The sequence below is a fragment of the Anomaloglossus baeobatrachus genome, chromosome 5 (genome assembly GCF_048569485.1).
Source record: "Anomaloglossus baeobatrachus isolate aAnoBae1 chromosome 5, aAnoBae1.hap1, whole genome shotgun sequence".
Classification (NCBI taxonomy): domain Eukaryota; kingdom Metazoa; phylum Chordata; class Amphibia; order Anura; family Aromobatidae; genus Anomaloglossus; species Anomaloglossus baeobatrachus.
In genome coordinates, this window is record NC_134357.1 from 147,272,520 (window position 1) to 147,299,673 (window position 27,154).

Below are 27,154 nucleotides of genomic sequence, written 5' to 3' on the forward strand. Positions count from 1 at the left end.
TTTTATCCCCATTGATTTGTATTAGCCCTGGATTGTGCTGGATGGCATTGCGTTGCATCCGGCTTTTGCCGGATCTGGCGTAATTGGCTAATGTGGCGGCCGGATGAAACGTCTCTTGTAATGTTTTTTGTCTCTGACAAAAAAACGCATCATGCAAGATCCAGCGCCATACGGCTTTTTTTATAATGGAAGCCTGTGGGCACCGGATTCGTCGTCATCCGTCGTATGCCGGAAACCGGCACCAGTTTTCCATTTTTTGTTTCTGGGCATGCCCAGTCGTTGTGTAAATAGTCTCTCTCTCTCTCTCCCTGTCGATGTGTTGGTTGGTCCGGCCGTCCATCAGTCTCTCTCTCTGTCGGTCTCTCCCTCCCTCCTTTATACTCACCGATCACGGGCGCGGCGCTGCACAGCTGTCACATTGCTCTGGCGGCTTCTCCTCTTTTGAAAATGCCGGCCGCTCATTATTCCATCTCGTATTCCCTGCTTCCCCCGCCCACCGGCGCCTATGATTGGTTGCAGTCAGACACACCCCCACGCTGAGTGACAGCTGTCTCACTGCCACCAATCACAGCCGCCGGTGGGCAGATCTATATAGTGCAGTAAAATAAATAAATAAAAAAAACTGACGTGCGGTCCTCCTAATTTTGATATAGCCAAGGTAAAGCCACACGGCTGATGGCTGGTATTCTCAGGATGGGGAGCTCCATGTTATGGGGAGCCCCCCAGCCTAAAAATATCAGCCAGCAGCCGCCCGGAATTGCCGCATCCATTAGATGCGACAGTCCCGGGACTCTACTCGGCTCATCCCTAATTGCCCTGGTGCGGTGGCAATCGAGGTAATAAGGAGTTAATGGCAGCCCATAGCTGCCACTAAGTCCTAGGTTAATCATGGCAGGCGTCAATGAGACAACTCCAATGATTAACCTGTAAGTGAAAGTAAATAAACACACACACCCGAAAAACCCTTTATTTGAAATAAAAGACAAAAACACCCTCATTCACCACTTTATTAATTCCCAAATACACCTCCAGGTCCGACGTAATCCAAACAAGGTCCTGCGACGCTTTCAGCTCTGCTACATGAAGCTGACAGGAGCGGCAGTAGAACACCGCCGCTCCTGTCAGCTTCACGCAGCAAATGAAGTGAGTCGCGCTGTCAGCGAGGACGTCACTCAAGTAATACAGGTGTGTGTGCGGTGATGATAGGGGTGGTAGTGCCTGTGTGTGTGCGGTGATAGGAGCAGTAGTGCCTGGGTGTGTGCGGGGGATGATGGGGGCGGTAGTGCCTGGGTGTGTGCGGGATGATGGGGGCGATAGTGCCTGGGTGTGTGCGGGGATGATGGGGGCAGTAGTGCCGGTGTGTGCAGTGATGATGGGGCGGTAGTGCTGGTGTGTGTGCAGTGATGATGGGGCGGTAGTGCTGTTGTGTGTGCAGTGATGATGGGGAGGTAGTGCCGGGGTGTGCATTGATGATAGGTGTGGTAGTGCCGGAGTGTGTGCGGTGATGATGGGGGCGGTAGTACCAAGGTGTGTGTGGGGATGATGGGGGCGGTAGTGCCGGTGTGTGTGGGGATGATTGGGGCGGTAGTACCAAGGTGTGTGTGTGGATGATGGGGGCAGTAGTGCCGGTGTGTGCGGGGATGATGGGGGCGGTAGTGCCGGTGTGTTCAGTGATGATGGGGCGGTAGTGCCGGGGTGTGTGCAGTGATGATGGGGGCAGTAGTGCCGGTGTGTGTGCAGGGATGATGGGAACGGTAGTGTCGGGGTGTGTGTGAGATGATGGGAGCGGTAGTGCCGGTGTGTGCGGGGATGATGGGGGCGGTAGTGCCGGTGTGTGCGGGGATGATGGGGGCGGTAGTGCCGCTGTGTGCAGGGATGATGGGGGCGGTAGTGCCGGTGTGTGCAGTAATGAAGGGGCGGTAGTGTTGGTGTGTGTGCAGGGATGATGGGGGTGGTACTGCCGGGGTGTGTGTGGTGATGATGGGGCGGTAGTACCGGGGTGTGTGCAGTGATGATGGCGGCGGTAGTGAGGGTGTGTGCAGTGATGATCGGGGCGGTAGTGCCGGTGTGTGTGCAGTGATGATGGGGGAGGTAGTGCCAGTGTGTGTGTGGGGATGATGGGGGCGGTAGTATCGGGTGTGTGCAGTGATTATGGGGGCGTGCGGGGATGATGGGGGCGGTAGTGTCGGGGTGTGTGCGGGGATGATGGGGGCGGTAGTGCCGGTGTGTGCAGTGATGATGGGGGCGGTAGTGCCGGTGTGTGTGCAGTGATGATGGGGCGGTAGTGCCGGTGTGTGTGCGGGGATGATGGGGGCGGTAGTGCTGGGGTGTGTGCGGTGATGATGGAGGCGGTAGTACCGGGGTGTGTGCAGTGATGATGGGGCGGTAGTGCCGGTGTGTGTGCAGGGGTGATGGGGCAGTAGTGTCGGGGTGTGTGCGGGGATGATGGAGGCAGTAGTGCCAGTGTGTGCAGGGATGATGGGGGCGGTAGTGCTGATGCGTGCGGGGATGATGGAGGCCACTCCACGCAGCCACCATACCCAATGACTCGTAGGAAGGTCTCCATGAGGTATCGCTTCACGTCCGCAGCCTTGTGAGTTTTACACGTTCTAATCATAGCATTTCTGTATGAAAGGTGTCGATTTATATTGAATTGATGATGCCCTACAATTTTTTAATTCACTTTTTTCTCTATCTTGTTTCGTTTTCAAGAAAAAAATGCTCACTCCGTTGTTTTCCACCAGGTGGCGCAATAGGTGGTTTCATTGAGTAGAGCATGGCTACTTTACTATACCTAGACACCACTTCTATGCCTATAGCTGCCGCCGTACTCAAGTTAATGGCGGTGGACAGGATATGGGTAGACAGTCACACTGTAGATATATAGATTTATCTATCTATCTATTTATCTGTGTGTCACTATCACCAAGGTATGAATCTATACAAAGAAATTCATGGAACATTGTATATATGTTTTGTTGTAGTGCCATTCAAATTGTTACAGAAACTCTTTTGTAAGCCAGGTGTGCTTTCCTTCATGGATCTTAGACTAGCAAGATTCTTTTATATACAACTCCTTTAAGGCCGCTTTACACGCAACGACATCGCTAACGAGACACCTGATCGCTGCGGACACCGCAGGAACGAGGAACATCACCTTATCTGTGGCCGCCCGCAATGAGGAAGGAAGCAGGTGGGCGGCATGTTTGTCACGCTCCTCTCCGCCCCTCCGCTTCTATTGGGCGGTTGTTTCGTGACGTCGCTAGGCAGGTAAGTATGTGTGACGGGGCCTAACAATATTGTGCACCACAGGCAGCGATTTGAGAGTGATGCACAAACGACAGGGGCGGGTGCGATAGTCAGTGACATCGCTAGCGATGTCTCTGTGTATAAAGTGGCCTTTACTCTCATCCAGAAAAAATGTAAATAGGAAAACATATTTTCACAAAATTTTATCTACCTAAAAATGGAGCAATCCTTCCACATTACCATCCCATCTTCTAATCAATAAGTTGATTGATTCCACTTTATTGACCAAAATCTAATTATCAGAATTATATGCATTAAAACCAAAAATGTAAGTTCATCATAGAGTTATACTACAGTGCAGAGTTCAGGAGTGGTACTTACTGACAAAGCAGGGTTTCCTTCATCTTCTACAACAACCATGAGGCGATAGAAACTTTGTTTTTCACGGTCAGGAGGAGATGGACGGGTGGCAATTTCACCTGTGAGCCTGTCCATGCGGAAAATTAAGTCTTCATTGCCTTGTGTAATGTAATAAGAGAGGACGCTGTTCAGTCCTTTGTCCTTGTCTGTCGCTGTCACTCTAATAACTGATGTTCCACCTCCAACGTTCTACAAACATGGGGTAAAAAAATTAAATCATGGTTACCAATATAGCAACATCACTGCCAACAACACACACGCTAATAAATTATGTGGTGTCATACAGGTACATTAAATAGATGAAAAGTGCACATAAAAAAATAATACCCGTTTCCTCCATCATTGGCCAAGAAATTGAGGACAAGGTGACATGGAAGGCATGCTTAGACTGGAGAATACAGTAGAAGACCGAGCAATACCAAGCAGTTCAGTATAATTCTTATACACAAATAGAAAAATAACAATATTGGCTTGAGTAAGAAAAATATATATTTAAGAAGAATATACTGAATTTACCGATTTCTAAACACAACCAAAGTCATTGTGTTCCTTTTATTCTATTAGTACATTGTTGGTTTTCTTAGTGTTGGAGAATTAAATCACGTACCTCAAAAACGCTGACATTATAACCAATAGGGCTGTCAATGACTGGTGGGTTGTCATTCACATCTACAACATTCACTGTTAATGTATAATCGGTTTTTCGAGGTGGAGAGCCTCTGTCCAACGCCTGGATCTAAAATGTAATCAAGTTTCAAATTGTTTAAATTTTTACAAATTTATGTAACATTTTTTTTTGCGATGAATAAATTTGAGCAAATATGATTCTTAGAAAAGAGAGAGCGAAATAAGGCAATTGAGAGAGATTTCAATATTATATGTATATTCCACTGACCCAGTGGAATCTGGGGGTGGAAACCAACTCTGCCTATTCGAATTGCCAGTCCTGATCCTGACTAGGCTCCACAGGGATAGGCCACCAAGGTATGATAATCCGCTAGATCAGTCATGGCGAACCTTTTTCAGGCCGAGTGCCCAAACTGTAGCCCTAAACCCATTTTTTTTTCCGAAGTGCCAACCAATCCTATTATGTAAATAATTAATTTTAATCTTACCTTTGCCGTCTTCTCTTCTCTTCAGCAGGGGGCATCACGCTCATGCCTGCTTACCACACATTGAAGCTGAGCCCTTGCCCTTTCCAGACACAGCAGTTGGATTGATCTCTCTGGAAAAAATTGCAGCATATTAGACACAAGGGATTTTACCCTGTAATCCACATCTACATTGCAAAGTCTGAACATCCTGAAATCCCATAAAGACGTACGAGTTGCTCCCCTCCCCCTTCATTGTGTAGTTATGTCCCCCTTCCTGGGCCACTTCCTGGTAAACATGTCCCCCATCCTGATATATATTTCCTACATTCTGGTATATATGTTCCCATCATGGCCCCATTCCTGGTAAATGCTCCCCATCCTGGTAAATGTACCCCATCCTGGCATGTTTCCCCATCCTTATAAAGGTCACCCTTCCTGCTAAATGTTCCCCATCCTGGCATTTTTCCTCATCCTGGCATGTTTCCTCCCATCATTTCATGTTTCCCCCCATCCTGGTAAATGTATCCCCCATCCTGGTAAATGTACCCCTTCCTGCTAAATGTACCCCACCCTGGCATGTTTCCCCCCATCCTTGCAACCATGTTTCACCCCATCCTTGCAGCCATGTTTCCCCATCCTTGCAGCCATGTTTCCCCCTATCCTTGCAACCATGTTTCCCCCCATCCTTGCATGTTTCCCCCATCCTTGCAGTCATGTTTCCCCCCATCCTTGCAGCCATGTTTCCCCCCATCCTTGCAGCCATGTTTCCCCCCATCCTTGCAGTCATGTTTCCCCCCATCCTTGCAGCCATGTTTCCCCCCATCCTTGCAGCCATGTTTCCCCCCATCCTTGCAGCCATGTTTCCCCCCATCCTTGCAGTCATGTTTCCCCACATCCTTGCAACCATGTTTCCTCCCATCCTTGCAGCCATGTTTCCCCCATCCTTGCAGCCATGTTTCCCTCCATCATTGCAGCCATGTTTCCCCCCTTCCTTGCATGTTTCCCCCCATCCTTGCAGTCATGTTGCCCCCCATCCTTGCAGCCATGTTTCCCCCCCATCCTTGCATGTTTCCCCCATCCTTGCAGCCATGTTTCCCCCCTTCCTTGCAGTCATGTTTCCCCCATCCTTGCAGCCATGTTTCCCCCCATCCTTGCAGTCATGTTTCCCCCCATCCTTGCAGTCATGTTTCCCCACATCCTTGCAGCCATGTTTCCCCCTATCCTTGCAGCCATGTTTCCCCCCATCCTTGCAGCCATGTTTCCCCCCATCCTTGCAGTCATGTTTCCCCCCATCCTTGCAGCCATGTTTCCCCCCATCCTTGCAGCCATGTTTCCCCCCATCCTTGCAGCCATGTTTCCCCCCATCCTTGCAGCCATGTTTCCCCCCATCCTTGCATGTTTCCCCCATCCTTGGAGCCATGTTTCCCCCATCCTTGGAGCCATGTTTCCCCCATCCTTGCAGCCATGTTTCCCCCATCCTTGCAGCCATGTTTCCCCCATCCTTTCAGCCATGTTTCCCTCCATCTTTGCAGGTTTCTCTCCATCTTTGCACGTTTCCTCCATCCTTGCAGCCATGTTTTCCCCGTGCTCTGTATGCCCCGTGCTCTGCATGTATACCCCGTGCTCTGCATGTTTGCCCCGTGCTCTGCATGTTTGCCCCGTGCTCTGCATGTACGCCCCGTGCTCTGCATGTACGCCCCGTGCTCTGCATGTACGCCCCATGCTCTGCATGTACGCCCCGTGCTCTGTATGTACGCCCCGTGCTCTGTATGTACGCCCCGTGCTCTGTATGTACGCCCCGTGCTCTGCATGTACGCCCCGTGCTCTGCATGTACGCCTCGTGCTCTGCATGTATGCCCCGTGCTCTGCATGTATGCCCCGTGCTCTGTATGTACGCCCCGTGCTCTGTATGTACGCCCTGTGCTCTGTATGTATGCCCCGTGCTCTGTATGTACGCCCCGTGCTCTGTATGTATGCCCCGTGCTCTGTATGTACGCCCCGTGCTCTGTATGTACGCCCCGTGCTCTGCATGTACGCCCCGTGCTCTGCATGTACGCCTCGTGCTCTGCATGTACGCCCCGTGCTCTGTACGTACGCCCCGTGCTCTGCATGTACGCCCCGTGCTCTGCATGTACGCCCCGTGCTCTGCATGTACGCCCCGTGATCTGCATGTACGCCCCGTGCTCTGCATGTACGCCCCGTGCTCTGCATGTATGCCCCGTGCTCTGCATGTACGCCCCGTGCTCTGCATGTACGCCCCGTGCTCTGCATGTACGCCTCGTGCTCTGCATGTATGCCCCGTGCTCTGCATGTATGCCCCGTGCTCTGCATGTACGCCCCGTGCTCTGCATGTACGCCCCGTGCTCTGTATGTACGCCCCGTGCTCTGTATGTATGCCCCGTGCTCTGCATGTACGCCCCGTGCTCTGCATGTACGCCCCGTGCTCTGTATGTATGCCCTGTGCTCTGTATGTACGCCCCGTGCTCTGTATGTACGCCCCGTGCTCTGTATGTACGCCCCGTGCTCTGTATGTATGCCCCGTGCTCTGTATGTACGCCCCTTGCTCTGTATGTACGCCTCGTGCTCTATATGCCCCGTGCTCCCATGTTTCCCCCGTGCTCCCCATGTTTCCTCCGTGCTCCCCATGTTTCCCCCGTGCTCCCATGTTTGCCCCGTGCTGGCTCTGTCCCCCGTGCTCCGTGCTGGCTCTGTCCCCAGTGCTCCCATGTTTCCCCCAGTGCTCTCCATGCCTCGTGCTCCCATGTTTGCCCCGTGCTGGCTCCGTCCCCCCGTGCTCCGTGCTAGCTCTGTCCCCCGTGGTCCGTGCTGGCTCTGTCCCCAGTGCTCCCATGTTTCCCCCGTGCTCTCCATGCCCCCGTGCTCCCATGTTTGCCCCATGCTGGCTCTGTCCCCCGTGCTCCCATGTTTCCCTTGTGCTCCCATGTTTGCCCCTTGCTGACTCTGTCCCCTGTGCTCCCATGTGTCCCCCGTGCGCTCCATGTTTCCCCCGTGCTGACTCTGTCTCCCGTGCTCCCATGTATGCCCGTGCGCTCCATGTTGTCCCCCACACCTTGGCACAGCCGCACACAGCTTTTAAAAATAAAAATAAAAAACTCACCTTCCAGAACTCGCTCCTCTGCTGCACGCCGCTGCGTCCTCAGTCACTTCAGTTCCCGCGCGGCCACAAGGCGACAGCGCCGCCTACTGACGCTCCTCTGTCTCCAAGGCAGCAGGCCTGCAGCCCAGGAGAGGAGGAGATCAAAGTGGCTCAGTGTGGCGACAGCGCGCGTGCCAGCAGAATGGGCTCTGCGTGCCCAGTCTGGCACGCGTGCCATACATTCGCCATCACTGCGCTAGATGTTTAAGCTGCAAGGCATTATGGGAGGAGGCCCATGTGGCCATGCAAAATGGCATTAACTCCCTCACTGATGCTTTCAGTGTGTGAAATGGAGCCAAGTATATATATGTATATTTTTTACAAACTGAGAATCGAAAGTATTTGAATTAGCGTGAAACCGTGAGTTCAGGAAACTCAACTAAAACTCAATCCTTAACAGGTCGATCTACTCATCCAACACCTATAACCTGTGTCCTAGACATGACATGTGTGCAGTGTATGTAGTGCTTTCTCCGACATAATTATGGTAAGTATTACTCTAGTGCCTACTGTACTGCAGATCCATGGACTTGCCTATTATGACAAATTACTTGTTTATTGTGCAGCATAACAAATCTGTCAGGTCCTCAATGCTGAGATATCACAGTGGTTCTGTGTGACCTGCGGCTAGGTTAATCAGCCTCACTAGGTGAGCGCTACCAACTACATTCACAGGAGATCTGCGGTTAGTTCTCCTGCCCTCCCTGAGTTGCTTCAAAACCTGTTTGCACGTGTACCTAGAAGAATTGATTTTGACTTAGATTTCTTGTTTGTTCATTTACCGTATTTTTCAGACTATAAGACTCACTTTTCCCCCCAAATGTTGGAGGAAAGTGGGAGGTGCGTTTTAAGCGGGCTTTACACACTTTGAGATCGCTACAGCGATCTCATTGGGGTCACGGATTTTGTGACGCACATCCTGCGCTGTAGCGATCTTGTTGTGTGTGACTCCTAGGAGCGATTTTGGATCATTGCAAAAACGTCCAAAATCGCTCCTCGTTGACATGGGGGTCCATTCTCAAATATCACTGCTATCTCGTGAGCGAAGTTGATCCTCGTCCCTGCGGCAGCACACATCGCTACGTGTGACGCCACAGGAACGAGAAACGTCTCCTTACCTGCCACACGCCAGCAATGAGGAAGGAAGGAGGTCGGCGGGATATTCGTCCTGCTCATCTCCGCCCCTCTGCTTTGATTGGCCGGCCGCTTAGTGACGTTGCAGTGACGTCGCTGTGATGCCGAACGTCCCACCCCTTGAGGGAAGGATTGTTCGGCAGTCACAGCGACAACGACGACCAGGTAAGTGCGTGTGACGCTGCCGTAGTGATAATGTTCGCTGCGGCAGCAATCACCAAATATCGGCATTGCTAGCAACGGCTAGCGATGTCGCAGCATGTAAAGCCCGCTTAAGTCTGAATGTAGGGCATGGCTGTGGGAAATGAGGGTGCTGTGGTGGAGTGGGTCATCAGGGGCATGAGCAGGCTGTAGCAGCGCCTACTGTGACCACGTGGGCCCGCTCATTTCATATGCATGCATCCTCCCGCCCATCATCTCTCAGCGCTGAAGCCGGCTCTGACAGGTAGGCGGAATTATGGCCGGGGGGTGCGCGGATAATTAACAGCCAGCCTGCGTGATCACCCCTGGCAACTACAGCATGGAGTGATCATGTGTGGCTATAATCACTGCTCCCCATGCATCATCAGCGCTGGGGGCAGTGAATAAGTACGGTATACTCCCCACATCAGTGGGCAGGCAGACTGGAGGTCATCGCGATGCTGCAGGGAATGGTGACTGGCTCCACACAGGTCAGCGGCGCAATAATATTGCACGCCTTAATTTTCAGTTATTTATTTTTTAAATAAGTTTAAATTAAGCATTACATTTCGTTCAACTTCACAATTGTGTCCCACTTGTTGTTGATTCTTCACCATAACATTAAAATTTTTATCTTTATGTTTGAAGCCTGAAATGTGGGAAAAGGTTGAAAAATTCAAGGGAGCCAAATACTTTCGCAAGGCACTGTACATGTTTCTTGGACATTTTCTCATTTTTACCACAATACGATGGTTATTATATGAGAACTGCATTCCCATACATGCATTTCCATTCTTGTGCCTGTAGGAATGAATATTTACAGAAAGGTAATGTGGTATGTATGATACTAAGGTTGGCGCTCACATCAGCGGTATTTTGCCACAAAACAAGATCCGTCACAAATGCGTTTCAGTTCAATTAATTTCCAATGGAATCGCAGCAAGATGCGGTCACATGTGATTGTGTATGACGCAGGCAACTGCATGTGACCGCATCTTGCCGCGATTCCATTGGAAATGAATTGAACTGAAACGCATTTGTGACGGATCTGGTTTTGCTACAAAATACCGCTGATGTGAGCGCCATCTTAGGCTACTCGCACATATCCGTGTGACGTAAGTTTTTTCAGCACACTGACCCATAGAGTTTTATTGAGCCATACACATCAGTTTTAAAAACGTGTCAGTTTCTCCGGTCCGTAGGACTCAGGGTAAGTCCTATTCTCATCCATTTTGCGGATCAGATGTGTATGGGGATACATGATACATGGATGAAACTAGGTAGACTTTGTACTTCAGAGTTCTATCCATTGTTAATTGAAACATTGTTAAGAGTCAATCTGTGAAAAAGCTCAGAAAGTCCACCTGCTTCAGTGAGAACAAAAGGATGATGAAAAAATGGAAGCGACTAGGAAACAAGTTGAATACAACTAGGATGACACGTGAGAAAATGTTCTGTCCATTTCGCACAGACGGTAACTCACCTATGTGTAAATCTAGCTGAATCTCAACAATATTTCCCAATAAGAACATTAAAAAGATATATATCTTCAAGAACTAGTACCAGTCACTTCAAAATTGCCTATATATTCTTCTAGTAATGCTAGAGAAAACAGTATCAACAGATCTATAATATACTTATCAGGATTTGGACATTTTTTCATTACCCTTAATGAATGCACTTCTTGTAGCTCTCTGTCCAGTGCTTTCACAAGGAAAACTTCACCATAGGTATCATTCGTAATCCGGATCTCAAAAAGTCTATCTACATTTCCACTGACCAGAGAAAAAGAGATCTAGAAAAATAGCAAATAAACATTTTATTTTAATGAGAAGTCCCAAAGTTGCATAAAACTAGGAGAGGCTCAATGAACATGAAACTAAAACTTCCAATTTACACATATTTTAAAATTATGAGTATTCTGTGCAACATATGCTTAAAGATGGATCTAAAATACTTACTTGCCCATTAGCTCCTGCATCAGGGTCTCGGGCCAAAACTAAAGCTATTCTTCTCCCTGTTGGACAGTCCTCCGGCACACTCACTACTGACTCTGATGTTGGATCAAATTGGGGACTATTGTCATTCTCATCTAAAACTGTAATTTGAACCTGTGAAACCAAATGGCAAGTGTGATTAAAATATATACACAATTAAAGTAGGCTTCTAAACAGTAATCAAAATATTACTCATTAATATCATTGTCTAAAGTAATATTTTGCTTTTTGGTTTACAAAAATATATTTTACAATGTCTCTCTGTTCTTATTTTTTTCATAGAAGCCAATGGAAAATCTGTAATTTTTTTTTGTTACCTCTTTAACATCTTTACCAGCCAACGATTTCCATTTTTCAATTCTTTTCCTTTCTTCTAAGACCATAACTTTTTTATTTTTTAATCAATACAGCCATATCAGGGCTTATTGTATCCGGGACGAGTTGTACTTTTGAATAACACCATTCATTTTTTTTATTTGTTAATTTACCATGTTTACTATATGGTAAAACTAACCTGGCAATATGACTCCCCAGGTCAGTATGAGTTCATAGATACCAAAGAGGTATAGTTTTATTTTTATTTAAGTGGTGAAAAAAAATCAAAAATTTGTCCTTTTGTGGTAATTTTACAAGACCCGAGATATGGGGTTGTTTGAGGGCTTATTGTTTTGCCTTCTCAGCTGACGTTTTTACACATACCATTTTTGGGTAGATGTACAATGAAGGAAATAATTATTTGATCCCTTGCTGATTTTGTAAGTTTGCCCACTGACAAACTTACATGCCAATAGTGTGCAAAGCAGTAATCAAACCATAAGATGGCTACTTTGAAGAACCTAGAATATAAGACATACTTTCAGTTGTTTCACACTTTTTTGTTAAGTATTTAATTCCACATGTGTTAATTCATAGTTTTGATGCCTTCAATGTGAATCTACAATTTTCAGTCATGAAAATAAAGAAAACTCTTTGAATGAGAAGGTGTGTCCAAACTTTTGGTCTGTGCTGTATATAATTTATACAATATGATTTTTTGGATTCTATTAAGGATATTCTATCTCTCATTGTTAAAGTTGATCAAATATTTATTTCCTTCACTGTAATTCTTAATTCTGGAGTTTTGGTTTTTTTCTTGTTATGCCATTTACCGTTCAGATTAATTTATTTGATATTTTGATAGATTGGATTTCTATATGCAGCAATACCAAATATGAGTGGAGGTGTTTAATTGTTTTACTTTCAATGGGGCAAAAAGGGAGTGACTTGAACTTTTGTGGGGGCTCTTTTCATATTTATTAAAACTTTTTTTACCCTTTTTATTGATTTTACTAGACCACTGATAGGACTTGAAGCTGACACAGTCCGATTGCTTCTGCTGTTCAGAGTGATGCTTTACAGAAGGTATGTTATGATAGTGACAGGGGCCACTAGATCACCCCCAGCTGTCATGACAATCTATTGGCACCTTGCAATTACGTCATGGGATGGGGAATGACACACTCCCTGCTGGTGCATGTTAAATCCCGCTGTCAGAGATTGACAGCAGGATTTAGCTAGTTGACCGGCACAGGTGGATCTCTGCTCCACCAGCGCCTGTTAACTGCCATGTCCGCTGATCAGATCAGTCAATATGTGCTGGGAAACATGCAGGCTCACGACGAGAGCCCGCATTAAAGAGATATGCATGACCTATGATGTACCTGTATGTGTAACGCCTTCCTGGATCCACAGACTCAGACGGCTATAATGGACAGGATAGAGGGAAGCCACTCACCAAGCAGGACCCCCAGAACCCTGAAACCATTTAACCCCTATACAGGGATTTGGAATTACACAGGGCCCTGGAGATCACTACCTGTGGAAGGCAGCAGTCCAAAAGAGTAGTCATCAGGCAGGGTCAAACCAGGAATTGCAGAACAGGGACAGAATCGGTAGGCAAAGACGTAATCAGAAAACATAGTAGAGGTCAAATCCCGATAAGGGCAGCGAGGTACATAAACAGCAGGCAGGAGAGGTAGTCAGAACACAAGCAAAAGTCAGAACACCAGAATCACAAAACAGAACAGGGCAGAACAGGAGCCAGAATATCAGAACTATCTCTGGCAGTGCTCAGCAGACAGGAGGGGAATTAAAAAGAGTGTGGTGTAACTTCAGCTGGAATACACACGCCACCTATAGCCAGCCAGTGGTACTGCAGATCCCAAGATATCCCAGCCCAGTGGATGAGCGGAGCCTGCGCCCACTGGTGCCGCTAGCATCAACTCCTCTCCCATCACCAACACCATCCACGGCAGGGACACAGCGTCGCCTGGCGATCGGAACAGAAGTCGCTGGAGCGGACTCTGGTGGTGGCGTAACAGTACATTATAGATCCTGAAAGGGTTAAACCTAATTATTGCCATTTTTAACAGTTACATCACCATTATCTTTACATGATGTTTAAAGGAATATCACATAATAACATATCAATTATTGGCAATAAAAATACAAATTTGGAAAGCAGGTGTGCTTACCTTTTCATGTGCTATTAGAAGCGCCACCAAATTTCTTTACTCTGCTACCCTTAATTATTCTGATATTTCACCAGAAATAGCCTCCCAGGTGCAACCCATAATTAACCAATTGTGCTTTATGGCAGAACATGTTATGTTAAAAGCAGGAAAAGCAGTCATTCACAATTAACACACTAGTATATAGTGGCAGAACAACTTTTTAATGAAATTAAAGGAAAGACAAACCCATGGAGAGGAAGGTGGATCTGCTGCATTCATTATAACTACATCCTAAAGGAAATGGTAAGGAACTTAGGGGGTCAAGTTATTGTTTGCTATGAGCTGGCACTCAGCGTCTTATTGTTACCTCTATCTTTTGTCATGGTGAGAAAAAACAATATTCTGAGCATATTTCAATACAGTAAACGTGCAGATCCTTCTGTTTTCTACACTTGTGCCAATTCAGATGCAGTTTTTTGCTTTTAGTACTAATCTAATTTTACCAATAATAAAAAAATATAGAAGACAATAAAGAAGAGTGTAACAAAGATACATAAATGTTATACTGCCATAAGCCATATAACTACTAATTTATTATAATGTAATGCTAATGTCCTCATATTGTCCAAACTGGTGACAGAGCCTATATAACCTTCACAAATTCAGAAATAGATGTCTAAGGGGTACTTTGCACTTTGCGACATCGCTACTGCGATATCGTCGGGGTCAAATCGAAAGTGATGCCGGCTACGACGTCGCAACACGTAAAGCCTAGGAGAGAAGATGAACGAGCGTGAAACAGTAAAAAATCAGTGATCTATCTCTCGTCGTTCATTTTCATAATGTTGGGTCGACCGCAGGTACGATGTTTTTTGTCGTTCCTGCAGCTCCACACATCGCTGTGTGTGAAGCCGCAGGAGCGACAAACATCTCCTTACCTGCGCCCGCCGTCCACCGGCAATGCGAAAGGGAGAAGGTGGGCGGCATGTTTACATCCCGCTCATCACCGCCCCTCCGCTTCTATTGGCCGGCCGATTAGTGACGTCGCGGTGACGTCGCTGTGACGCTGAACGCACTGCCTCCTTGAAGGAGGGATTCTTCGGCAGTCTCCGAGCAGGTAAGTGCGTGTGAAGCTGCCGTAGCGATAATGTTCGCTAGGGCAGCTATCACAAGATATTGCATGTGCGACGGGGGCGGGTACTATCGCGCTCGGCATCGCTATCATCGGCTAGCGATGTTGCAGCGTGCAAAGTACGGAATTTGTGACGCACATCCAGTCGCTTTAGCGATGTCTTTGCGTGTGACACCTATGAGCGATTTTGAATCATCGCAAAAACGGTCAAAATCGCTCATCGGTGACATGCCCCCCTATTCTCCAATATCGCTGCTGCTCGGTGTACGAAGTAGTTCATCGCTCCTGCGGCAGCACAAATCGCTGTGTGTGACACCGCAGGAACGAAGAACCTCACCTTACCTGCAGCCGGCCGCAATGAGGAAGGAAGAAGGTGGGCGGGATGTTATGTCCCGCTCATCTCCGCCCCTCCGCTTCTATCGGGCGGCGGTTCAGTGACACTGCTGTGACGTCGCTGTGACGCTGAACGAACCGCTCCCTTAGAAAGGAGGCGGTTCGCCGGTCACAGCGACGTTGCAGAGCAGGTATGTGCGTGTGACGCTGCCGCAGCGATAACACGATATCGCATGTACGATGGGGCGGGTGCTTTCACGCTCGACATTGCTAGCAATTGCTAGCGATGTCGTAGCGTGTAAAGCGGCCTTTAGACCTGATGAGGTTGGTATATCTACTTGAAAAATCTTTCAGAATGGCTATTTAATCCGGATGTTAAAACTATAGGGTTTTCCAGCACTATGTAGATACGGTACAGATAGACCTTGCCTAATCTTCTAATTTACTAATATGTTTTTCCATGGCAATGAAGTGGGAGAAGTCGCCCCAGAACTGGTTGTCCAGCTAGTCTCCAGAGCTGCTTGTCCAGCTAGTCTCTTGTTTTCCTTTGAAATGCTAAAGTGTTTAAGAGTCAAACATACAGTACCTGGCTGAGGTCATACAGTCAGTGTCCAATACATGCTGTCCGTCCGTGGATCGGGCAACATATATCAGTTGTCAAGTTCTCTATGCTATGAATTAATTGTAAACTCACCACAGTTGTCTCCAGCTTAGGTCCTCCATCATCTGCTACCACAGTTAAGGAATAAAAGTCTCCCTTCTCGCGATCTACTAAACCTTTTACAGTGATTGTCCCCTGTAATTAAGACAAATAAGTACAAAAATGCAATCACAATCAAGAAGGTTGTGGTAACTAACTTTTTAATACATACGTAACGATTTTTAGTATTTTAAATTATATTATCCATATATTCATTATTATATTATTATAACAAGCTGGTACACCTAAAAATGATGGTGACTTTTTGGATTTTATCTTAACTGATCAATTCCAATTTTTCAACCTGGGCAACAAGCTTCAGTTAGATAAAAGGCAGAGAGGTTGTCACCTGAGGCTTTCAAATGGACCACTGGAAACCTCATATTGCACAGTGCTTCCAAGTGTCACAGGTTAGCGGTAGCTACTGAAGACTTTGTGGAATTCTGAAGGATAAGAACTTCACTTTCTCAACAAACGTACATGAGGAGATGGCAGCAATGATGGGTCACTTGCACTGGTGGTTCTCTGCACAGTAATATTATCCCGTTGCTCACTTTTTATAGTAGGGCTGGGGTAAACTAGACATCTTGGCATTGCAAGTGGCACCACCACACACAATGGGCCTGCTCTCTTTTTTCCTGTACAAGTTATGTCTATGGAGTGATGCTTTGCCCCTGCAGTAGGTCTCCATTATGAACAGCTGTTCTGGCATTGATATGCTGAATTTTTCTTTACTTAAGCATGTAATTGAATTCAGCATAGCTTTAAATTAGAGCAGGCAATGGCTGTTTGTGCAGAAGGATAAAGTACAGTTTGTATACCTGCATATTTCTGCTTTACGCACCCTACGGTGGTACAGATGTTTGTGTGGGAGAACTGTAATAAAGAAATAATAACCTACTATGGGCTCATACTAAAGGACCTTAATTTTTGCCACTAATTTTACAAGAAGCAACAGAGTTTTTTGCATGGATTACTTGAGATATTAAATAACGGCATTCAAGTAGGGGAGAATTTAGAGAGTAGTGGAGTCTGTAAAGAGCAAATTCTTGGCAAAAGGCACCAAAACCTAGGTAGATAGAAACATGTCCTGATAATCTTCTTTCTGGACAAACTATTATAAAATCTAGTTTACAGTCCTAAATATTTTAAATTAATCATCACTAACGTTCTGCAAAAATCTACAGGCTCCAAACAACAAATCATGGTAATGAACATTTACTTACTGTGATTTTATCAATTTTAAAAAGAGCCAAAGCTTGAGCATTTGTGTTCTGGTCAAATCGGTATGTGAGCTGGTTTAAGTTATCAATGGAACGAGCCTGTACACGAACTACTTCAGTGCCGGTGGCAATGTTCTCTAGAATCACTGCCTCGTATCTGCTGCTAGTGAACTGGACAACTTCATCAGGCTCATTCATCAAAGTAACATAAATAGAGCAGAAACCACGGTTGTATGGCGGAGCTTGATCAGTGGCTGACACATTCATAGTGTAGCTTGTCTTAGTCTCATAGTCAAGGTAATCGACAGTGGTCAGCAGGCCGGTGCTTCCATCAATCTCAAACTTTCCATCAGAACCTGAAAGTAACTTGTACACCACAATTCCACCATCACCTGCAGGGAATCAATGTAAAGTCTTTAGGTGTAGTACCAAAAAAAAATATAATTAGTTTACTAATAGTATCATCACATGTAATTATGGTTTGGACATTTTGCTGTAACTTCAAGCTCTGGGATTTCAGTTTAAAATTTATAACAGGTTCCTTCACCTGACATCCCATTTAGTCCAAGCAGTAAATGGTCACAAGCAGATGACAGGAAACAACACAAAGTACGATCATGGCTAAACAATAACACAGTATAAAAAAAATACAATCTTTATTAGAAATTAATGTAAAAATAATGAATAAAATGAATCCACAGAGCAATAAAACAAGGCAGACAACTGAGAGTCCCTGAAAAATATACTAAAGTGATTGTCAAAAATCACAGCTGCAATCAAGCCCTGGGTTGGTAATGGAGAGGTGTTATGAGACCCCCCCCCATTAACAACTCTGTAATTAAAAAGAAAAAAACACATAGAAATCCTTTATTTTAAATAATAGAAAACCCACAGAATATGATTTCAAAACATGTAGTGTTATAGAATTTGTAAAAATCTTATAACCATATCAGATCCATAGTAAAATGCTGAAATAACAAAAAAAGCAACAAATTGATAAGTGCTACTTTATTTTACATCTGTGTTGCTTCCAGATATCTTGCTGAAAATGCCCCCGAAAATTTCATAGCATTCACCAAAACAGTAATTTTCAATCACATATGGGTGATCAATATACTCTGGAGAAATTACACAACAAATGTTATGGTCCATTTTCTCCTGTCACCCTTGTGAAAATTAAAAATTTGGGGCAAAAGAAATATGTTTATTGGGAAACATTTATTTTTTCATTCTCACGGCTCAAAGATATAAAATTCTGCAAACCACCTGTGGGTTCAAGTTGCTCACCACACCTCTAAAAAAATTCCTTGGTGAGGGGTGTAGTTTCCAAAATAGGGTCACTTGTGGGGAGTTTCCACTGTTTAGGCCATCATGGGTTCTGCAATTGGGACATGACGCCCAATATTAAATCCAGACAATTTTGCTTTCCAAAAGTCAAATAGTGCTCCTTCCTTCCTGAGTCCTGTCATGTGCTCAAACAGTAGTTTTGCACCACATATGGGATATCTTTGTACTCAGGAAAAATTACATAACAAATGTTATCTGTTTTCTCCTGCTGTGAAAATGCAAAATTTGGGGTTACAGCAATATTTATTTTTTTTTTGCTAAAAGAAAATTTACATTTCCTTTCACATTGCTTTAATTCCTGTAAAGCAAGTAAAGGGTTAATATATTTTTTAAATGTGGTTTTGAGCAGTTTGAGGAGTGCAGTTGGGTATTTTCTGTGACTCAGAGTCACTTGAAATGTGATGTGGTCCCTGGAAAAAAAAATTGGTTTTGTAATTCTTGTTCGAAAAATGCTGATAAACTTTTAACTCTTCTAAGCTCATAACCAAAAAAATATGTATCAAAAATGATGCTGATGTTAAATAGACATGTGGAAAATGTTATTGCATATTGCTAATCCCTGCCTAACAGTCCCTGTATACACTAGCATAGATAAAGAAAGCTTAAGAAAAAGTATTTCTAAAGATCGTTTATTATATGCTAATGAGGACAAGGACTAGTTGCAAGGGAGTGATTTCCCTTGGCTAGTCGTCCCACTTAGCATGTTAGCATGCCCCTGTGGGCGTACTTGTACTAACATGCTAATGAATGCGAAGTGACGCCACACATACCTCAGTCTTGGTATACTTTTTCTAAAGATCTCTTTATTTATGCTAGTGTATACAGGGACAGTTAGGCAGGGATTAGCAATATACACCCAGAACTGCTCGTGGTTCTCAGTGCAAATTGCACCTGACAGGTTCCCTTTAATGATTTTGTGTGATATAACTATCTGGTTTAAGAACATAAAAATTCAAAGTTCAAGAAGTGCAAAATTGGCTAATTTTTGCCAATTTTCTTTTTCTTCATAAATAATAATATAATAAACTCAAATCATATCAGCCAAAGTTTACCACTAACATGGAGCACAATGTGCAATGAAAAAACTATTTCAGGATCACTGAGACATGTTGAAGTGCTCCAGAGTTATTTCCACATAAAGTGACACTTGTCAGTATTGGAAAATTTGACCTGGTCAGAAAGCTGATCACTGGATCTGGTACAAAATGGTTAACTAACGATAATATAAACAGAGACTAGGAAATATTTTATAATTTTCTTTTAAGTACCTGTGTCCCGATCAGTAGCTCTGACAACAGTAACAGAAGTTCCAATCCCCACCGTTTCTCGAAGACCCAAACGACTGTATTGCTGTTGTGTGAACACAGGCAGTTCATCATTAACATCATCTACATAAACAATTACCTGGAGAAAAAAAAATATGTTTATTAGAGTATTTTCTTGTGTCCTTGGATTTGTTCTTCGACTGTGAAAAATACAACAATTAACAAACTGTACTTTATGAATAAAATCTAATCCAATGACTTTGATATTATTATTTAGCTTTTTTTTTCTTTCATCAGAAAAGCCAATCTTTTATAAACCATGAAAATATTATTCCTTTATTTGCATTAATTAGTATATTGATCTTACCCTAACAGAACTTCTCATCGGCCCTTGATCACTATTGTATGCCTCCACCACCAATACATGGGAGGAATTGGTTTCTCTGTCCAGTGCCAGTGGACCTCGCATAAGTAGTCCAGTGCTTACATCAATCTGAAAATTCCTAATATTTCCTGTCATTAAAAGATACAACATGTTATTAAGGAGTTAAGAGAAAAAAATATGGAAATGGTTGTCAATTGTTTGTCTACTATTTTATTCTAATTATTTGAATTTAAAGTGCCTGTAATAAAAAACAAAGTTTAACCCTTTCACAACATCCACCGTAACAGTATAGCACAAGTCGAAAAAGGGTGTGTGGAGCAGGCTCACAGTGTGAGACCACCCTATACTCATCAGGTAATGTGTATTACAGCCAGGCCCTGCCTCTAACAATCGCAGATGGAGTGGAGCCCGCAATTGTTAATCTGTTAAATCCTGACAGTGAGATGTAACAAGTGTAGGCATGGGGTTGCGCCATTTTATGCACCCATTGGCACACTCGTGATGTGATTTTAAGTTGCCGATGGGTTGCTTTGACAGCAGGGGGTCTGCTGAAGACCTCCGTGCTTGTTATACCAATGTTTCTTTGAAACTCTGCCTGTGGCAGGGCTTCAAAGGAGACTGTGTGCCATCTGAGTGCTGTACGTGTTTAACATTGCAAAGTATAGGGTAAGCTTTGTCATTTATTTATTTAATGATCCATCAGTGAGAAACACTGGTGACAACTGATGGCAAAAACAGATACACGGCCCATACATATTGATGCAAAACACCGATGACATTGGTATCATATTTTCATGTACGTGTTTAAATACAGACATCTGACTGAGTCCTTGGAGTACTTTATGAAGTGTCGTTTTGATGCACTTTTGTTTAAAAAAATATTTAAGTCTAAACTTTCTGTCCTTTAGTATCTATTTCTTGCATTTGCAACATTTGGATCTAGTGTAAGCTATATATTACAACTAACAATAGGAAAAAGAAAGCACAATACAGCTGACCAATATGATAAATGATGTGAAAAAAATAGGACCATGGGGAAGGCGTGAAAGAATGCTGAAACGCGTAGTCCCTATGACGTCTGCCTAACATTGTTGTGTAGCTATTTTTAACTTTTTTTTTACTGAAGGATTTTTTTCACACCATTAATTATATTGGTTCGCTGGATTGTGTTTTCTTTTTCCTCCTGATCTTGTGTGGCTGGCTCCACCCTTCTCCATGCTGACTTTTCTCCACATGCTTTCATCCACAAAGAACCGCAACACCGGTAATCTGGCAACTCTTTATTTTTCATATTACAACTAACACTCTAATTTAATGCCTAGGATAAGATACAGTCGTCGGAGTATGAAGCAGGTAAGTTAGGCCTAAGACACACGGCATGAAAATTGGAGCGAGTGGAATCCAATATTAACCTATGTGCCAGCACCGATGAGTGATTATTTTCTCAGCCCTAATCAGACCGAGAAAACAGTTGCAGAATGCTGCGGGTGCAATGCGATCCTTGTTTCTCTCACACCCATTGAAGTCTATGGGGCGAGAGAAATATCGCATTGCACTAGCTTTACACCAATGTAATGCGAGTGCAGAGCGAGAATGGCAATAGCCGGTAACAGAGGAGAGAGGAAGATAAATCCCTCCCTCTCCTCTGTAGCGCCGGCCCTCCCCTCCGCAGCGCTGGCCCTCCCCTCCTCAGCGCTGGCCCGCCCCTCCTCAGTGATGCCCGCCCCCGCAGCTCTGGTCCGATCGCATGATTGGACGACATCAGTCGCAATGACACTTGCATGACACTCGGCTCCCGCTATGCTGCCAGCGTGAGCCGAGTGTCATACGAGGATTGCAGTAGTCCCCATGTGAAGTTAGGCCCCCTTCACACGCACGTGTCTCCGGTACGTGTTAGGTCCGTTCCTGCATGTACCAGAGACACGGGCACATGTAGACCCATTAAAATCAATGGGTCTGCGCACACGTGCGTGTTTTGCCATAGAACGTGTGTACGTGTGGAGCATACGCGTGTCCGTGTGTTCCACACGTAGACATGTCCACATTTTCTCCCGCATCACGGGTGTCACACGGCCCGCATACGGACCACACGGATGTAGTGTGGATGCGGTCCCGTGTGACACGCGTCGGAGAAAACTCACGTGTCAGAGAAAAAAATAACAAATCTTTACTCACCTTCTCCTGCCCTCCTGTCTCTGCCACTGCTGTCACTTGCTGCTGACCGCCGTTCATTATGCTTATTTAATATTCACTTCACTGCGGCCGGTAGCAGCAGCAGCGGGGAGTCGGCATGACCAGAGACCGAAGATCAGCACCACGGACAGCGACGCCAGGGACAGGTGAGTTGAAAGTTCTCGTTCTCCGTGTGTTATCACGAATAACACACGGAGAACACACATAGTGCCATAAACATGGCTCACGGAGGGGAAAACGCACCTTTGCGTGATTTTCACGGATGTGTGAAGGGGGCCTTAGAGAGAGAGACAGAGAGCACTCTTGATCCTCAATATTTTTGAAGGGTTGCCACGTTAGCTAGAGACCTATAAAAAATCTACATAGTCAAGTCCCCTAGTGAGGTTCAAATATATAAATGGTAACTGAAGCATTCAAAAAAATATATATAAATAGATATATTTACAACTTGTCGACTGAAAAACAAGCCAAGTTATGGCTCTGGAAATCAAGAAAAGCAAAAAAAAAACCTGCAATGTCTTTGGGGGTCAAAAATACTTACTGGTTGCCTACTTAGGGGTAAAAGTATTTGTACCTTTTTTACTTACCACTGATAATACGATACCAAACTCGCCCGTTCTCCCCCTCATCTGCGTCTGTGGCATCCAACTAAAGAAAGAAAAGTAATCTTAAATTACTTATTTGAGTTTACTATAACAAAATGGTTTTCAGCATAGCCAGTAAGGAAGAAGGTGGAACAAAGAAAGTTATACATGACTGCAGAATCCGGCTACACGAAGGGTCTGTTTTTAGTCTATGACTGTGGAGACACACAAGCCTACACAGAAGCTCTAGATATAAATAAGAAGATAGTTGTCTTCAATGCTACGAGGGTGACTCAAAAATATCTTCAAAATATATCATTTTTCTACATAATCTCTGTACTTTTAAATCCATTTGGCGCATCTGTCAACAAGCTTTCATATTCCCTAACAAAAAAATACTTTAGACTGAGCTGCCAGACACACATTTTTAACCTCTTCATCAAATAGGAACTTTTGACCTCAGGGCTGCTTTCAGGGGACATAATATATTGACATTTTTCCATTCAACAGAATCAGTTCATGGGTACGCTCAATGTTTTTCCTCAATCGTATACATTAGGGGCTTAAATAATGTTGATGGGACCCTATAGTAAAAGTTTTAATTACCCACCACCCCCTAAAAAAAATATTCAGCAGAGTAGGCGTGGTCCTCAGAGTTGGGTATCATCAAAGTTTTATATAGCTTTAACAGTAGTTTACATGAAGTATGCAGTGTATATTGGTATATCAAAAATTAAGCTCCCTACTGGGCTTGTTATTGGGCAGAATAGCCTGGTGGGCGGAGTCTTAGTGCACACAACTGCTGTTACCTCAGGTTTTAGTCAGAGTACAGTTGGAGCTCAGTGAATGCACGTATCAGAAATACCGTATGTAGGGGAAATTGACTCCCCGGTCCAGCAGGTTATATGGTAATGGACTGACCTAAAACTACAAGTAGAATATCTTAGGACTTAGGCGGGCTTTACACACTGTGACATCGCTAGCATTGGCTAGCGATGTCCAACGCGATAGCACACGCCCCCATCGTACATGCGATATATGGTGTTTGCTGCCATAGCGAACATTATCGCTACAGCAGCTTCACACGCACTTACCTGCTTGGCGACGTCGCTGTGACTGCCGAACAATCCCTCCTTCAAGGGGGAGGTGCGTTCGGCGTCACAGCGACGTCACCAAACGGCCGGCCAATAGCAGCGGAGGGGCGGAGATGAGCAGGACATAACATCCCGCCCACCTTCTCCCTTCCGCATAGCTGGTGGATGCAGGTAAGGAGATGTTTGTCATTCCTTCGGCTTCACACACAGCGATGTGTGGTGCTGCAGGAATGACAAACAACATCGTATTGTAATGCCTGCCTGGATCCACAGACTCAGATGGGCTGTAAAGGAGAGGCTAGAGGGAAGCCACTCACCAAGCAGGACCCCCAGAACCCTGAAACCCTTTAACCCATCTACAGGGATTTGGAATTACAAAGGGAACTGGAGATCACTACCTGTGGAAGGCTGCAGTCCGATGAGAGTAGTAGTCAGGCAGGGTCAAACCAGGAATAGCGGAACAGGGACAGAATCGGCAGGCAATGACGTAATCAACAAACGTAGCAGAGGTCAAATCTGGATCGGGCAGCGAGGTACATAAACAGCAGGCAGAAGGGTAGTCAGAAAACATGCAGAAGTCAGCACACAGGAATAACCAAACAGAATAGGACGTAACAGGAGCCAGGAAAATCAGAACTATCTCTGGCAGTGGTCATGTGACAGGAGGGGGAATAAGAAGAGTGTGGTGTCTTCCCATTGGCTGTAGCTGAATGTTAGCAACTTCAGCTGGAAGACACATGCTACCCACAGTCAGCCAGCGGTACTGCAGATCCCAAGCTAACCCAGCCCAGTGGATGATCGGAGCCTGCGCCCACCGCTGGCATCGACTCCTCTCCCATCACCATCTACGGCAGGAACACAGCGTCGCCTGGCGATCGGAGCAGAAGTCGCTGGAGCAGACACCGGCGTTGACGTAACACGTATCTGCAGCAGGAGCGACATTATGAAAATGAACGATGTGACACAGATCAGTGATTTTTGTCACTTTTGTGCTCATTCATCGTCGCACCAAGGCTTTACACATTGCGATGTCGCTACCGACGCCGGATGTGCGTCACTAACGATGTGACCCCCGACGATATATCAGTAGCGATGTCGAAAAATGTAAAGCCCCCCTTACACACCTTTCGGCACATGGAATGCCCTGGTCTACAGAGCGCCCTAGCCTACCCAAAACTTAAAGCTGTGGAGGATTAAGGGACTAGAAGTGGCTGCCCCATAGAGAAGATGGGTACACAGGAGAGCCTACTATACGTGGAGGTTAGAGGGACCAGGGACATGGGGTCTAATGGAGAACACCACTCCAGTGGAATAGAGGAAGGGAACTCTATTGTGTCAGCGTGGACAACAAGAAGGGCTCTCTTTGCACTTGCTGTCATCCCACTTCATATGTGACTCTGTTTGTTCTCTGCCTGTCTGTGGAGCTGTGTCATCTGAGCATGCTATACCAACTATGGCTGCGTACCTTGTTGTCTGCTGAACAAGTAAAAGTCCATCTGTTTTACTGTATAACATGCCTCCTGACTCTCCTGTTTTTCTTGCACCAACATCAAGGGGCACGCCATTAACCACCTAGCTGACAGGGAAAACAGTAACGCCTGTGTAAACCTCCACATGCCCACACCTAAATGCTTTTCCCTGTCACCAGAGCACCAGGACATGGGCACGGCCACCAACACCCATGATACATGCTAGAGGATCTGACCCATTTCTGGCATCCTCGGTACATTGCGCTCCATGTGTCACACATATTTGCCAACTTTTATTAACTGGGAGGCAGCACCTATGCAGTAATTATGTTAGTATAGAAGCCCCTTAGTGTTCTCACCCACAAAACCCCTTTTATGGTCATTATAGAGTTTGATGCTCTCAACAATGTCCCCACCCACACACAGAGTATAATACCCCCACACCTGTCAGTATGCTGGCTCTCACTCAGCATGATGTCACCACAGTCATCACTCAGTGTGACACTGCCACACCCACCTACTCAGTATAAGTGCCCCTCAGTATTATGCTCCCACAGCCCCCAATCAGTATGATAGTCCCAATTTAGTATGATGCCTCCAGAGAGATCACTCAGTATGATATCCCCACCCAGTATCATTACCCTACACAGTATGAAGGCCCCTCAGTATGATGTTCCTCATGGACCCCCACTCAGTAGGTGTTCTCACAGCCTCCCACTCAGCATGATGTCCCTTACAGCCCACCCCCCATTCAGTATAATGTCCCTCCCAGCTCAACCCCCATTCAGTATGATTCAGTATATGTCCCCCTCAGCACATCCTCCACTGAGTAAGATGATCCCTAATGCCAGCCCCCCACTCACTATGAAGGCTCCCAATGCCATCCCATCATTCAGTATGATAGCCCCAATGCTAGCTCCACAGTCAGTATGATGTCCCCAAGAGCCCCCCACTCAGTTAGATGTCACCCCAACCCCCCACTAAGTGTGATGTCACCCACAGGCCACCCCCAATTCAGTATACTGTCCATCACAGCCCACCCAAACATTACATGTGATGTCTGTCACAGGCATCACTCAGTATGATGTTTTAAAGCCCACTCCCATTCAGTATGATAGTTTCTAATGCCAGCTTTCACTCAGTATAAGGGCTCCACAGGCCCTCACTCAGTATGATGTTACTCACAGCCAGTGGCGTAGCAAAGGGGGCGAAGGGGGTGGTCCGCCCCGGGCGGCACGTGTCAGGGGGGCGGCATTTTGGGGGTAAAAAATAAAAAATAGAAAAACATAGCAGAAATAAAGAGCTAAGTAATAAAAGGCTAAGTAAGATTTGCCGCCCCCGCTTGAACTTGGGCTGCATATAATTTACATATTAGCTTATAGAAAAGGGGCATCCGCAGCTGCATTCCTGAACATCTTCGGCCGGCCCTTTAAATCCACATGTGCGCTGCAAGGACGTGCATTCAGCGTTCACTACTGAACGCTGGTCAGTGCTTGTGTGCTGAGGACTTACTTTGTGGGCGGGGTTAGCACTCTGCACCCCGACCCACAGAAGAAGACCAGCACCAGTTTCACGGCTTCCAGCACTGTGTGCTCGCTCCGGTTGTGCTGTGTGCCCGCTTCTCCTGTGCGCGCACGCACTGTGCTGTGTGCCCGCTCCAGATGTGCTGTGTTCCCGCTTTCTCTGCGTGCGCTCCCACTATGCTG

The 27,154-nt window shown here is 45.6% G+C and overlaps 1 protein-coding gene across 3 annotated transcripts in view; it reads right to left on the minus strand.

Annotated features, from left to right (window-relative positions):
- The window catches only part of CDH23 (cadherin related 23), a 1,872,161-nt gene that overhangs the window by 403,649 nt on the left and 1,441,358 nt on the right, over positions 1-27,154 (minus strand). For all 3 annotated transcript variants that reach the window (XM_075348968.1, XM_075348971.1, XM_075348969.1), the window contains exons 28-36: positions 22,889-22,949; positions 20,091-20,236; positions 19,727-19,862; positions 17,115-17,503; positions 15,883-15,984; positions 11,196-11,345; positions 10,901-11,029; positions 4,277-4,405; positions 3,631-3,858 (exon numbers count right to left, since the gene is read on the minus strand). In XM_075348968.1, the coding sequence (XP_075205083.1) occupies positions 3,631-3,858; positions 4,277-4,405; positions 10,901-11,029; positions 11,196-11,345; positions 15,883-15,984; positions 17,115-17,503; positions 19,727-19,862; positions 20,091-20,236; positions 22,889-22,949 (1,470 nt within the window). The remainder of the gene's footprint in view (positions 1-3,630; positions 3,859-4,276; positions 4,406-10,900; positions 11,030-11,195; positions 11,346-15,882; positions 15,985-17,114; positions 17,504-19,726; positions 19,863-20,090; positions 20,237-22,888; positions 22,950-27,154) is intronic.